The sequence below is a fragment of the Curcuma longa genome, chromosome 1 (assembly GCF_044706935.1).
Source record: "Curcuma longa cultivar G26 ecotype Majalengka, Jawa Barat chromosome 1, ITB_CL_G26_1.1, whole genome shotgun sequence".
In the NCBI taxonomy this organism is placed as follows: domain Eukaryota; kingdom Viridiplantae; phylum Streptophyta; class Magnoliopsida; order Zingiberales; family Zingiberaceae; genus Curcuma; species Curcuma longa.
In genome coordinates this window covers 19,985,352-19,998,496 of record NC_133861.1, presented here as the reverse complement: position 1 = coordinate 19,998,496, position 13,145 = coordinate 19,985,352, and the positions used below count along the sequence as shown (strand labels likewise).

The window sequence follows — 13,145 nt, the reverse complement described above, 5'->3', positions numbered from 1 at the left end:
AATATAATGTTCCTGTGATGTTGAGAACAGTCAGTCCTTGGCATATTGCTCAGGCAAGAAATATATTGAATTAATGGCTAATAGTGCAATCTTTTCTGTATGTTGAGTTTGCTACAGCTCAGGATGTGATCATTATGATTGCAAACAACCCATCCTGCATCCATCAGATAACTGGAAGAACCTGTCTTCCGTGTTCGTTATCAAAACTCAACCCATTGACAGACCAGACTGTCAATTTTCACTAAGATCGTACAAGAAATCACCAGAATGCGCCAATTCCTCTAGAGAGGAACATACGAATTTGCCAACGAAAACTCTGAACCAGGCTCCATCCGCGAAACGTTCAAATCACATTTACAAGAAATTGTTCGTGCGAATATAACCATAAAGCAATACAAACACGGCACGAATGGCATCCATCTCAAGCATAAAGAGACGCTCAGCCACCAAACCCGTAGAGAGTGCGTCCCTGACGCTTAAGCGCGTAGACGACATCCATGGCAGTGACAGTCTTGCGGCGAGCGTGCTCGGTATAGGTCACAGCGTCACGGATGACGTTCTCTAAGAAGATCTTGAGCACGCCGCGAGTCTCCTCGTAGATCAGACCGCTGATGCGCTTGACGCCGCCACGACGAGCTAGCCGACGGATGGCCGGCTTGGTAATGCCCTGGATATTGTCACGGAGAACCTTGCGATGGCGCTTCGCCCCGCCCTTCCCGAGTCCCTTGCCTCCCTTGCCGCGTCCAGACATGACGACGATCCCGATCAAGAATTGAAAAGCTCGATAAGGTAGATAGGCGAGAGACTGAGATGCGAGTTACGGTGAGGGAGGGATGGGCATTTATAGGCGAGCGAATTTGGGTTTGGGGGAGAATGAAAGAGAGAGGGAGTTTGGGGTTTTTGGAACTTGGATTTGGAACGTTCGAGGCGGGAATGTGTGATCATCAGGGTCCATTGGATTGCAATACGACGGCTGGGATTGATTTATTAATGGTCACGCGGATCGGTGACGTGGCAAGAAGTGTGTTTCTTTGAGGATTGAGTACACGTGAGAACAATGTGATCTTTATTTCCACGATCATGTGATTACCCTAAACCTAGCCCCAAATTGGATCGTGCCTGGATCACGACTCAATTTGAATTTTATACAGAAAAATATTTTTTATTTTCTAAAAGATTATCTGTTTTTATTTTAAATTTTTATAAACTATTTTATTAAAAAAATAGACCTGGGCAAATCAGGTACAACTGAACCAAGCAGTTATGTCTCACATAGTTTATGATAGACTGGTTTAAACTTGATCAAATATTTTGCGGAAATAAGCAATTCTTATTAATTTACGATTTTGGAACCGAAATGTAAACTTTTGTAGAATAGAATTTTCATAATTTTTCATAATTGTCTCGAATTAGGGAAGGGAAATATTAAAAAAAAATACACTTTAATTATATTTTCTTCGGTAAAAATACTATCAACGGCGTAAAGCAACAAAACGCATGCATTTATGCGCACAAAAGCGAAACCAACTAATGATTCGGGCATTGAGGCATTGTGGTTCTTATCAGAGCACTCGCCGGCGCCATCGCCGGCGTTCGCTTTCTCGCCATTGTTGTTGCTTGTGGTGGTCATTGATCCTGGTGTCTTCTTCCGTGATAGACTCCATTGATGGACTCCAGCAGTAGCACCCTCCTCTTGAGCTCGCTGACCTGCCTCTCCAGGAATAAAAATCGCTCCTTTAGCGTTAGGTTTTCCTCCTCGAGGTGCACTATGTGCGCGTCCTGGATGTTCACCCTGTTATCCAGTATCTCCGATTCCGACGGCGACTTCAGGCCGTGGTACGGATCCTCGCTGGGGTACACCATCTCGAACCGGCTCACGTCGTGGTCCAGACGGCGCTCCACCCCCATGTGTTCCTCCACGTCGCTTTTGCTCGACTCCTCCGCTGCTTCTTGCTTCTCGTTATCGTCGTCCTCCTCACCGCCGCTGGCGGGACCACAAAGCCATCGGAGGCGGATCAGGCCTTTCATCGAGCCGTAGCCGTCGACGCCCCACTTCTCCTTCACCATGTCGGCCAGGTCCTCGCACGACGGGGAGAACTCAGGAGTCTGGAGGACCAACGGTGATAGGGAGCACGGCGAGACCAGCGGTGCAATCCCTCCGGACTTCTTCGCGCGGATGAGGAAGGAGGTCGTGTTCCGGGGAGCAAAGGGGGCGGAGCGCGAGCGCCCGAACTTCCTCTTCGGCCAGTAGAAGCGGCAGCGCACATTTTCAGGTTTCTCAAAGGCATCGCGACCGACAAGGGGCGCCATATTGCCGACAAGATGTGCCCCTCCGGCGACCGCCGCCTCCTTGCGCTTGTCCACAGCCTTCTTAGCCTTCCAAATCATCATGCGGCTGGGAGCGGCAGCACCTCCAGAGGTGCCAAAGGGGGGAGGAAAGCGAGAGGGGTCGGAGAACACCATCGGCTTCTCCGGTGCCGGAGGCGGCCAGATCCCAAAGCTACGACTCATCCACTGATTCAAATCTAGAAACCCTAGAATCGCTTCGGTGGGGATGAGGGATCGGAGACGAGAACGGAAACCCTAGCGACACCGAGATCGAAGGAAATTAGTGAGTAAGAACCCTAAAAGGTCGTAATTTTGAGGTCGAAGAAGGAAATCGAAGTATGTTTTAGTTCGTCGTCCTTGTTTCTTTTTCGCCCCTTTCGCAGGAAGGAAAATGTAACGGGAAAGGAGTATTTATAGAGATTTTGGATTATATGGACGGCTGAGATTTCTCTTACGAAATTGCACGGTTGTGATTATCTTCTAGTATTTTCACTCTCAACGGGCTTGGATTTGCTGATCAAGCGCACTGACTGGGATCAGATACTTTGCCACGCTGGCAGCTCCACTTGTAGCCACCTCAAAAAAGGAAAAATCATAAAAAGAAACTGAACCCGTTTTAAATAACAATTTTTTATATAATTATATTTGATTTATTTTTGAAGTTCAAATTTAAACTGGATTTCAAATTCTTTCAAAAGCCTGAAATTCATCAATAGAATTATTTCATATTCATGATATTTAATACATACTATCAGAAAATTTAAAAATAAAAATTGGAAATATTGTTAACAAATCAATTAGAAAACAAACACAAAATGATTTTGATATTTTATTTCATTATTTTATTAATTTAATTATCGGGTTCAATTATTTATATATATGTTAAGGTTGGAGTTTCTTTTTCAAAAACACATGAAATCCTAATCTTGATATTATGTTTGCCTTTGCTAAAATGAAAGGAAACTGGTGTTAGAAGTTGTTTCAAAAAAAAAACAAAAATCAATGTACTAGAAACAACACTTTCTTGCACCAGAAGATGTCCAAAGGAATCCTAAAATGTTACAGATAATGGTGGCTGTTCAGATATGAATTAGGACGGTCAAGAGGACAAGAGGAGTGAACAGCCTTGCCTGTATTTGCAAAGGACAAATCAAATTGGTAATTTCCTTTTGCTACAATTTGAGAGAATTTTTACCTTTTGTTTTCTAGGCGCTCTTGTTCGCTGTTTTGTTTGCCCTGTTTACTCAAAGGTATGTCAAAAATGCCTTGATAAATGTCTGTACACGATGACTACAAGCTCGAGTTAAATTTTAATAAAAGAAAGACGTGCAGCTAAGAAAATTAAGAAATTATGTGGATCTTTTTGAAAAACGTCACAAATTAAAAGTACACTAAAAGAAGAATCTCGCTAGTTTCCGCAAACTACAACAAAAACATCAAAACGAACCTTTCCACCCAACTTATGGTTGCATAAGATTTCTCCAGGTACTTGAAGGATGTGCAGTTTTGAAGCAAGAAGCTTACTCAATGCGTGCTACAATCGGCAGTTGATCTTAAATATAAGAAATATAAGACAAGCAACGCAGTTGCCTGAAAATAGTTGAGATAAACACTGCTCAAAGATTAACATGTTCTGCATGAAGATTGCAGTTTATAACCCCTTTCAAAGATCGACAGTAAAGTGGTCGAAGCTTACTGGGGAGATAACAGCCTTCACTTTCTCTTAACGAATGATTTCACTGATTCCACGATCACCTGAATTCAGCACAAGAAATATCAAGTTGACTCCCTAATAAAGAAGAGCATAACACATGGCCAGTGGGACACTAAAATTTCAAGAACTATAAATTCAGACAGAACGTGAAAGGAAAATTTTAGAATGAAGAATTGATCAACTAGCCTGGCACAGACAATGAAAACTAACCAGCGAAAATTTTAATTCAAAAAAGATTAACATAATGGGGGGATTAGGATGGCTCTTAAAGCCTTCAACCCAAACAAAATTAGAAGTGCACGGAAAATATTGAAGCAAAGAAATAATTCTATATCTAGAAAAACTCGATCAAATAAGAAAATGAACCAAATTAAATTACACACTTATACCAAAACTTTCCTACGGTCATAAATAAAAAAATTACCAACTTTAGAGTTATTCTCTTGGAGAGAGAGAGGAGAGCCTACCAATATAAACTACTAGAGATCTAAATTTTTTTATAAATTAAATTTCTAATTAGCATTAAAGTTAATAGATTTCTTACCCGGCCATCATAGGACAATGATGCAAATATCAAAGGTTCTCGTGTGCTCCATGCAAGACCTTCATATTTAGCACAAATTGGTAAACAAACTAGATCATGTTGTACATACTTGGACAAGAAAAAAACAAAACTGGATTACCATAGACACTATCTTCATAGTCAGCATATGAATTGATCAGTGAATCCTTCAATGGTGTCGGTGAATCAAATAGACTGAAGAAAAATGGATATAACAGAGAAAGAAATTAACCTACTGGCAAACAGTGGCTCAATCAATGGTATAGGTAAAAAATGTACCTTTCAGATGATGAGTCATCATTGCCAGGAAGAGGAACCGACCACAAATTAATGGTTGAATCTGTACCAGCACTCTAAGAAACAACTTGTCATGAGTGAATAGGAAAAGTTCACAGTTTACATACAAGAGCTATAAATTGGAGAGAAATAGAGAGACCAAAATAAGTTCGTCGTATTCTGGATTGTGCCTGACTGCCCATGTCCTGCCAGAATGTGGAAGCCAATGTGATGTAAGCCTTATTTGGAATTTCAGATGTGATTATTTACTGTGACATAAATTAGCAAGTAAATCATGATATAGATTATGATAAGTACCAATGTGCATGACCAGGGAGTTCTTTTACAGGAAACTTGGGTCTTCGAAGATCCCATAGTTGGATACCAGATACATCTTCTGCAGTCACCTGCAATGTTGACATATGCCAAAATTTAGAAAAGCAGCATAAAACTGGCAAATAAAAAAGCGATTAATTGTTTGCATAAGGATAACACTTTGTGAAGGCAAATATATATCACGCTGAAATTAGGAAAACAATGATCCATGGTTACTGAAATCGATGCTTTATACTTGCAAGATAAATTTCCTAATTCTGGATGGCTGTCCGAGTGTGGTGTTGAAAAACATATCAGAATTCTTTTGTAAAAAGCATTGGAAAATTAGCTATTCTTAGAAAGACACAAGTATTAATGATCCAAATGTGCATATGTTAAAAGGGTTCATATCTTAGTAAATAGACTATATAATTATCAAACTTTCAATAAGCAATGAAAAATGCCATTGCTTTGGCAATTTTTTTTGAAAAAGTAAAGCACAAGCAAGGAACCCACAGTTATTCCATGGGAAGATACGTAAATCCACCTAGATCAATTAAGGTTAAAGATCAAAATTGATTATACGACCACTTGGTTTCCTCCTCCAAATCCAAAATCTCCAACAAAAAAAATACAGAAATGGAACTACAAAAAAAAAAAGGAAGCTTCTCGATCAAACAAAAAGATCATGGGTTAAAAAAATTTCTCATTAAAAATAATACTAACCTAGTATCCTATACAATATTACAAAGAGAACTATGTTAACATATGCATACTTGAAGTGGGTAGAAGATCCAACCAGTAATTAGACTTACAAGAAAATGCTGTTTTTTTGGATTGTAATCAACATCCCTAATGTGTGCTTGCTCTATCGAGGTAGTCTTCCTGGAGAAACAGTTACATGGTTAAGTCAACCCAAGTCAAAACTTTGGAAAAAACATCCTGCACAGAAATCTGTAGGAACAAATTTATTAGAGAGTGCTGGCCTGCTACAGCAAGTTAAACATCTTCATCTTAAAGCATGAGGCAGAAAAACAATTCATGATATTTTTATAAAGAGAACCACCACTCATGAAAATTATCATGAGAACAATTTTATATATGAAATCACTTATAAATAAAATAAAGAACTAAAAGCATATTTCCCTCGTGTCATAGGGTTATGGTAGTTAAACTTGCAATTCAGACCTCACAATCTTATGCTCTTTCAACCACCTACATGATTTAAATCTCAAGTAGAATCTGAATCTGGTTGGGAACTTAAAACCCACGATCCATTCTTATGCTACATCACTGCTCCTACTATCAATATCTACCGAGACAACCTGTGAGCTATGCTTACATTCACTTAAAATTTAAAACATGACATTTATTGGAAGTAAACAATCCTTATTGTGTCTAATAATTTGGAGAGAAAAAAATCAATTATCAACTAAGAGATTTTTTTTTAAACTTTTGCCATTATCATACACCTTATATTTATTATTCATCTCGTAGACTACAAAGATGCAACATTTTTAGAATTACAATGCAGTGTTCATATATACTATTAAATAAGTAATTTTAATTATAGTTCAAAATACTAGAATGATACAGTGTTCAAATTAATACTACGTACTGAAAGTTAGTACATATGATAAATATTGTTTTAAATATAATTTAATAAAATTGTAGGATCTCAAGATTCTATGCTTTGGTCCTACAACCAAACCAACTGATCTCTTCTGGATTCAACAAAAGGTCTACATCTTGACAATTTGTACAGTGTGTCCATATGTGATTATGTAGGAGAGGTAAACAGAACTTACAAGTTTAAGATCACGAAAACATGAACTACACACTGAAAAGGGTTCAACAGCAGACATAGATTTTTTCTTTTGGGGGGAAAAAGCCTTAAACTTGTGCATAAACCACATAAAGTAGACAGTATCAGGTGTCTTGGGCATTCAGTAGCGTATCAATGGAATACATTTCGTTGCGATGTGTGACTTACATGAAACATAAAAATGATGTATTGAGGAGATGGTATACTTCATTGTTCGGAGATCCCAAAATTGTAATGACGAGTCGCATATACCAGTAAGAGCATTTCGATCATGAGGATCCCATGCACCACCCCATAGGTTTTGAAGCATACCAACAGATTCTTGTGATATCACCTACATTTAGCAGCATGTATAAGAATCAGCAAAGTGTAAGAATAACCGTTTGACACAGACATTCTTATGGTATTATCAAGATACTAAATCATCTTGATGTTTTATTACATTTTGGTTAAATTATCCTATTTATCATGATATAAGGTAACACAACATAAAGAAGACTTCCATGATTATATCTTAATGATATGCCAATGCACTTTGGTATACTGACAAATATATGTAAAGAAATGTTTTCCACTGAAGTTTGGTATTTATTTATTTTATTTTACTTTCAAATGCCTTGATATGTTTTCATAAAAAGTAACAGAAACAGCCAACCTAAAAACCATCAAAGTTTTTAATTTGTTTTCCTGTTGTTCAGAGTGTCATGCATGAACATGAATTACCAAGTCTGCCTACTGATATTACCAAGTGGCTTACCATATTTTCTTTCACTCTTTGATGATGCATCTACATAACCATATTCCATTCCTTATATGCATAGTTACGCTATTCTTCTAACTTGTAGTTTACACATTTTCATGTAGCATATAGAGATTACTACAGCTACTTATTTAATAACACAGCAGCAGATACACAATGTGAAAAAGAAAACATTGAAGCAATTAAATGAATATCATAGCAATAATTACTATAGCAATACAACTAATTCCCTGCAATATTTTAGAACATTTCATCTTATGTTTCTAAGACAATGCACTTTTTAGTCTGAACCAAGAAAGTGGATTTGATATCTGATCTAGGTATTTAACAAAGCTGATATCAAATGGAACACAATGAACTGATCCAACCAACACACCTAATCAAGCACCTCCACAGCTCCATGGATAAAGATGAAGCACAAGAAATAAGTGAGTCAATACTAACTAAGGCCTGTGTTTAGTTTCAAGTGTTGTGGCAAAAGGAATTGTCAATTAATGAAGCATGAACTTGTGTGTTAGAACACATAGAGCCAAATATTTTATCTGTGATTATTGTAATTACACAAAAAATACATTGTATCACAATTATTAATGGGTTTGAACATTGTACACACACATGGGTGATTTATATTCATATAACCATGTAGGTGTGGCTTCATTGATGATTCAAACTAAAAACCAAGCTAAACTGTAGACTTACATATAATGAAAGCCCCTTTTTTCTCTCTTTTAACAACTCATTCTTTAAAAATGTATTTAGATGGTAGGAAATCACAATATAGTCCCTGTTGCAAGGTAGTTGTGCTAGTTGTTGACATAAATATGGCATGCCAGACAATGTTGCTGTTGTTGCAAATACAACTAGTTTGTGGAAACACTTGCTGGAAAAAAAGGTATACTTTGAAAACTTAATCATAGGCCATATTCAATAATTACCCTAAAAGTAGGTGGACCAAATACAAAAGTTTCCCTATGATGCAGTGTTCGTGGACAGTAATTACCTTTGGAACAAATGTTTAAACAATTTAACATCCTTTTTGTGTGCATGTTTTGAACTTCGTGATTCCCTATTGCACAATGTATCAGAAAGCATTGTAAACTAGTTCAGACTTCAGACTAAGAAAAGTTTCCTTTTGCAATAGATGGGAAACTAGATTTATTTATCTATTGCTAAGAACTTGAAATGCTGCATTATTCTATGCAAAGCTAATAGAATAAACCATAAATCATGGTTCTGATGCTTATGCAAAAAAAATCTCTCCTTAAGGCATCAACAATACGACTTGACAAATAAATTTGTACAGCTTCAGAAATTGTTTTCTCATAACAGATTCCAAAAATTTTACAATTAGGTAAGAAATTGTAATCTATTATAAACCTAAAGCAAACACACCTATCACGTTGAAGGTTTCCTTCATGACGTAAAGGACTCTAATAGAACCACTGTCAGTCCTTCTGAAGATAACAAAAAGTCCTTTGAGGAGCTCACCTTGGCTACTTTATTCGACGAATCTAGGCTCCAGAGGAAAAGATTTCCCTCATCAATGCTGATTAGTCTATCATGCTTCCCAGATGGCCACCAAAGAACACTGACAAGCATGTTAATGGGGAGTTATAAAAAAGTTCATGGAACCTATTTGTTTTTCTCTCTTATAAATCACGAATGACTGGGAAGCACAAACATGCAAAATGACTGGGAGCATGTTACCTCTTGATCTTAAAAGAATGCTCATCAAGGGAAAACAAATGTTCGAGCTGTGGGGCATTCGACTGTCCATAGAGCTCAGGAATCTTCCAAACAGAAGCTCCATATGTTTCACCTTTATCATATGCTGACTCAATTAGTTTTAAGAAGCATAAGGCTGAGGTAATTTCAGAGAAAAAGAACAATACCTTAAAAGTATTAGCATCACTGTAGTTCATTCTCATAGAAAAAAGTGCTAAAAATCAAATCATACAACAGAGTATGTTTTAACTCTTTCAGTTTTAACAAGAACGAGAGAAGTGCAAAACGAGATGGGGAAAATATTGAAGCATTTCCACAATAAAAGAAAGCTCCTCGAACAAATTTTCCTCAAAAAGAAGCTCTTCAAATAAATAAATATGTAATGTCCCGTTTTCATATTTGACAAAATTAAGAAGGATGCATATGTTAAATATATGATGCAAGACTACATCTCATGAGTGGCTAAGGCACGCATTTGTCATTCCATTTTCCCCTAGAAAACAATCATTGTCTCACTTCCATTTGTACAGATTGGCCTATCAATTCCTTCAACATTTCTCAATGTTTTTGATGAGCTGATGCGATCAACAAATTTCCTTGCAAAAATAAATCAAGGAACTGCATCAAGACTAAACTAAGATCCAATCTAGCTTTAAAAAATCAATTCCAGCAACACCCACCAACTTACTAATTCCTGTTAAAATTTTGTCATTATCAATCCAACAATTTGGTCAAACAGTAAGCATGTCGTCTAATTGGCAGTTCGGTTTGGCGAGGTAGTCAGTATGACAACATGGGTCAAAACTGGTTTGTCGACACGCCCCTTTGGATTAGTCAGTGCACCTCTATAAGTATAGCCATCACTGACTTAAAGTCGCCAATTGTTGAGTTATCCCTTCGGGATGTTGACACAACCTCTCGTGTAAGTGATAAAACCAAGACAAGGGTTGCACCCTTTCTCCCTTTCTCTTTAAGATAACATTACCAGCCTAGATGCTTACGGTTTGCCAACAATTGTACTCTAAAATACAACGGCCTTAGACTCAAAACAGGAATATTTTAAATACAGTCCTATGGAAATTTCGATTCAGTGAGTTGAGCAAGAGGAGAGGGCCCCATTTATTGGATGCAAAAGTTTCTAAAGAGGTGAGGGTGACAATTTTGCAAAATCCCTCTTATGCACTATGCGGTGTTGCTCCTTTACTTCGACATGTGTGTGTGAGTCAAGGCAAGCCCTCATTTGTTCAATTGATGCATGAGCTAGAGTTGTGACAGTCCAACTGAAGCGCGAGCTAAGGGCGTGTTTGGTCATTGTTCGACTCTTGAACCAGAGGTGTGTCCGTCATCCATTCTGTGAGAGTTAAGGCACATCTGTAGCTCATTCGACGTGCAAGCTAGAAATGTAGTCGTCGCTGTTAGGCACACAAGCCAAAGGCATGTCCTGTCGCCATGGCTTGAAGTAGTACACATAGAGTGTTTCAGCTGCACATGTGTTTCCTATGTGGCATAATACTGCAACCAATTGATTGTTTCACCTGACTATTTGTCTGCACGACTATAAAATACTTGATTTATTTAAGCTCAACATTTTTCTCTAATTACGACCTTATTTGATCTTCGTTCATTGCCAGGATTTGGCAATCCTAATTTTTAAGCTAAATTTACACACCTTAAAACCTATGAAAATGAAAATTAATACTCACTAATGCTCAAGTTTATGTTTGTGCATTCTTGTTTATAGATCAAGCCCATGCTCTCATCCGATCAAGATAGAGGCATGAGATCGGACCAACCTTTTCTCACTCGAATAACCTTGGATAATACTTTCTCATTCACCCGAGAAATTATTCTACAACACTGCACTCGCAAAGTAGTAAATCCGTTTCCATATTAAATTAATTAGTTAAAAAAACTAATTTCCAACGCTTCCACAGGAGCGCATTACCACCCATGAGTCCAACATCAAATTACTGTAAGCCATAGTTCGCTCACCAGAAGTGAAAACCGTAGAGAAAATTCTGGGATCGAAGGGGCAAGACTTGAGATCCCAGATCTCGTTTGGGTGATAGAAGAGACCGTCGCAGATAAGCTCCGATCCCGAGGGAGACAGCCGGATCAGATGCACCTAATAAACAAAACCACCGGAGTCACCCACAAAATCATAAGATCGAGATCTACGACGCGCGCGCGAGAGGAACCTCGTTCTCCTCTTTGAGGCTGAGGGTTCCCGCGAGGAAGCTGGTGTGGTCGACGTCGGCTTTGACGTCGGTAATGCATCGGGCCTGGAGAAGGAGATAGGGAGGAAGATGGACGATGAGATTTCAAAAGAAGAATCGAATTGGATTAGCTGTTGCTGTTGTGACCTGGTATTTGAGGCCGCCGTAAACGATGCCGGTGGAGGGTCCCCGCATTGCGGCACGAGCGAGGAAGATGGCGGTCGTTCTCCGGCGGCGATGAGGGGTTTCGTTTCGATCGGCTCCGCCGGTGCCGCACCGTACTGATTAGTGAGGAAAGGCCCTGGGAATCGAAGGCTTTGATCTACCGTACATCGAGGCGTGAATTCGTATGGACGGCTGAGATTGGTCAAGTGATTTGAGCCCCGAATTTTATTTAGTTTAATTTTGAGTCCATTAGAAAATGAGAAATCTCACTTTGCCCCTTCTCAAAATTTTTGACTATTTTCATGTATTTCAGATAATCCAAATATAATTGGATCATAGTGGCTAATGCAATTTATCAAAAATTAACGTATTTAACTATAAAAATATTCAACATGCGCACGATATTTTTGAGTATAAATGGATTTTTTATTTTATATGAGTGCTTTTATATTTCTTCAAAATTTTAAAATAAAGAATTCCGGTCTTTAACTTGGTCGTCAAGGCCTGCTGAATCGGATCTTTCTTAAAATATAAGCCCTTCTATTAAAACTATCGAGGTTAAGTAGCTCGACTTCGAGAGACAAACTGTGATTTACCAAATTTCGTCGGCACATTCTTAAACCCTAATTCCCTATCAAAACCACCTAAGTCCCAAAAGACCGTCGGAAGAAAGGCTCGCCAGAATTGGGAGCGTCTGTCAACGAGAGAGGTATCCAATCTCCATCCTTCCTGGCCTTCGATTTCGGTTGACGTGTTTAACGACGATCGCCGGCGTCATGGACGGTATCATCAAAAATCGCCCCTATGCTCACCGATCGAGCGTCCTCCGCAAGCGCCGCCCCGAGGAATGCGCGGAGCAACTCCAGGACCAGCCGGCGGGGCCGTCGCCATCGAAGCCAGAGACGACGGCTGAGGCATCGGGTGGCTCGCCGCCGTTTGCATTCCACGAGATGAGGAGGGAACTCTCTGAAACGGAGAGAAAGGAGAAGGTCGCGGCATGGAAGACGAAGGCCGAGAAACGGAAAATGCTGATGGATTCTGATAAAAATGAGGTCTTGAAGAGGTTCAAGATGCTTTTGACTGTCGTGGAGAATGGTAAGGTTTTGGAAAGGTTGAGTTCTCTTTCATTGCTCTCTTCGTCTCCTCCTCCTTAAAAGTAAGGAGATGACTAGAGTTTCTGTCGGCAAATCTGCAAGAATTGATCTTGTTTTGCTTCATTGTTTATAAATTTATATCCTTTAATTCGTTTAATGCTGTTA

The 13,145-nt window shown here is 38.9% G+C and overlaps 3 protein-coding genes across 4 annotated transcripts; all 3 read right to left on the bottom strand.

Annotated features, from left to right (window-relative positions):
* Nucleotides 1-37: 37 nt before the first annotated feature.
* Nucleotides 38-867, bottom strand: LOC141822063 (histone H4). Its single transcript, XM_074709485.1, has one exon. The coding sequence runs from the start codon at nucleotides 749-751 to the stop codon at nucleotides 440-442; it is 312 nt and encodes a 103-aa protein (XP_074565586.1). The 5' UTR covers nucleotides 752-867; the 3' UTR covers nucleotides 38-439.
* Nucleotides 868-1,461: 594 nt separating this feature from the next.
* LOC141822052 (uncharacterized) lies at nucleotides 1,462-2,693 on the bottom strand. The gene has a single exon (XM_074709473.1). The coding sequence runs from the start codon at nucleotides 2,509-2,511 to the stop codon at nucleotides 1,627-1,629; it is 885 nt and encodes a 294-aa protein (XP_074565574.1). The 5' UTR covers nucleotides 2,512-2,693; the 3' UTR covers nucleotides 1,462-1,626.
* A 997-nt stretch (nucleotides 2,694-3,690) lies between these two features.
* LOC141835528 (WD repeat-containing protein DWA2-like) lies at nucleotides 3,691-11,990 on the bottom strand. Of its 2 annotated transcripts, XM_074722945.1 has the most exons (14): nucleotides 11,869-11,990; nucleotides 11,704-11,787; nucleotides 11,498-11,630; nucleotides 9,488-9,599; nucleotides 9,269-9,368; nucleotides 7,227-7,354; nucleotides 6,011-6,080; nucleotides 5,199-5,287; nucleotides 5,041-5,086; nucleotides 4,884-4,957; nucleotides 4,726-4,799; nucleotides 4,587-4,645; nucleotides 4,025-4,083; nucleotides 3,691-3,918 (listed from the first exon to the last, which is right to left on the bottom strand). In XM_074722945.1, exons 1-13 carry the CDS (start codon nucleotides 11,914-11,916, stop codon nucleotides 4,042-4,044), a joined length of 1,059 nt encoding a protein of 352 aa, XP_074579046.1. In that variant the 5' UTR covers nucleotides 11,917-11,990; the 3' UTR covers nucleotides 3,691-3,918; nucleotides 4,025-4,041. The 2 variants fall into 2 exon arrangements, with proteins under 2 accessions (XP_074579046.1, XP_074579040.1); XM_074722939.1 differs by having other exon boundaries at nucleotides 3,691-4,083.
* Nucleotides 11,991-13,145: the final 1,155 nt, after the last annotated feature.

Excerpts from the sequence above, each read along its gene's own strand:
- LOC141822052 (XM_074709473.1), bottom strand. The coding sequence starts at position 2,511 with ATGAGTCGTAGCTTTGGGATCTGGCCGCCTCCGGCACCGGAGAAGCCG.
- LOC141835528 (XM_074722939.1), bottom strand. The coding sequence starts at position 11,916 with ATGCGGGGACCCTCCACCGGCATCGTTTACGGCGGCCTCAAATACCAG. Across the intron at positions 11,631-11,703 it reads GCCTCAAAGAGGAGAACGAG|GTGCATCTGATCCGGCTGTC; the intron begins GTTCCTCTCGCG and ends TTTGTTTATTAG. Across the intron at positions 4,800-4,883 it reads GATGACTCATCATCTGAAAG|TCTATTTGATTCACCGACAC; the intron begins GTACATTTTTTA and ends ATTTTTCTTCAG.
- LOC141822063 (XM_074709485.1), bottom strand. The coding sequence starts at position 751 with ATGTCTGGACGCGGCAAGGGAGGCAAGGGACTCGGGAAGGGCGGGGCG.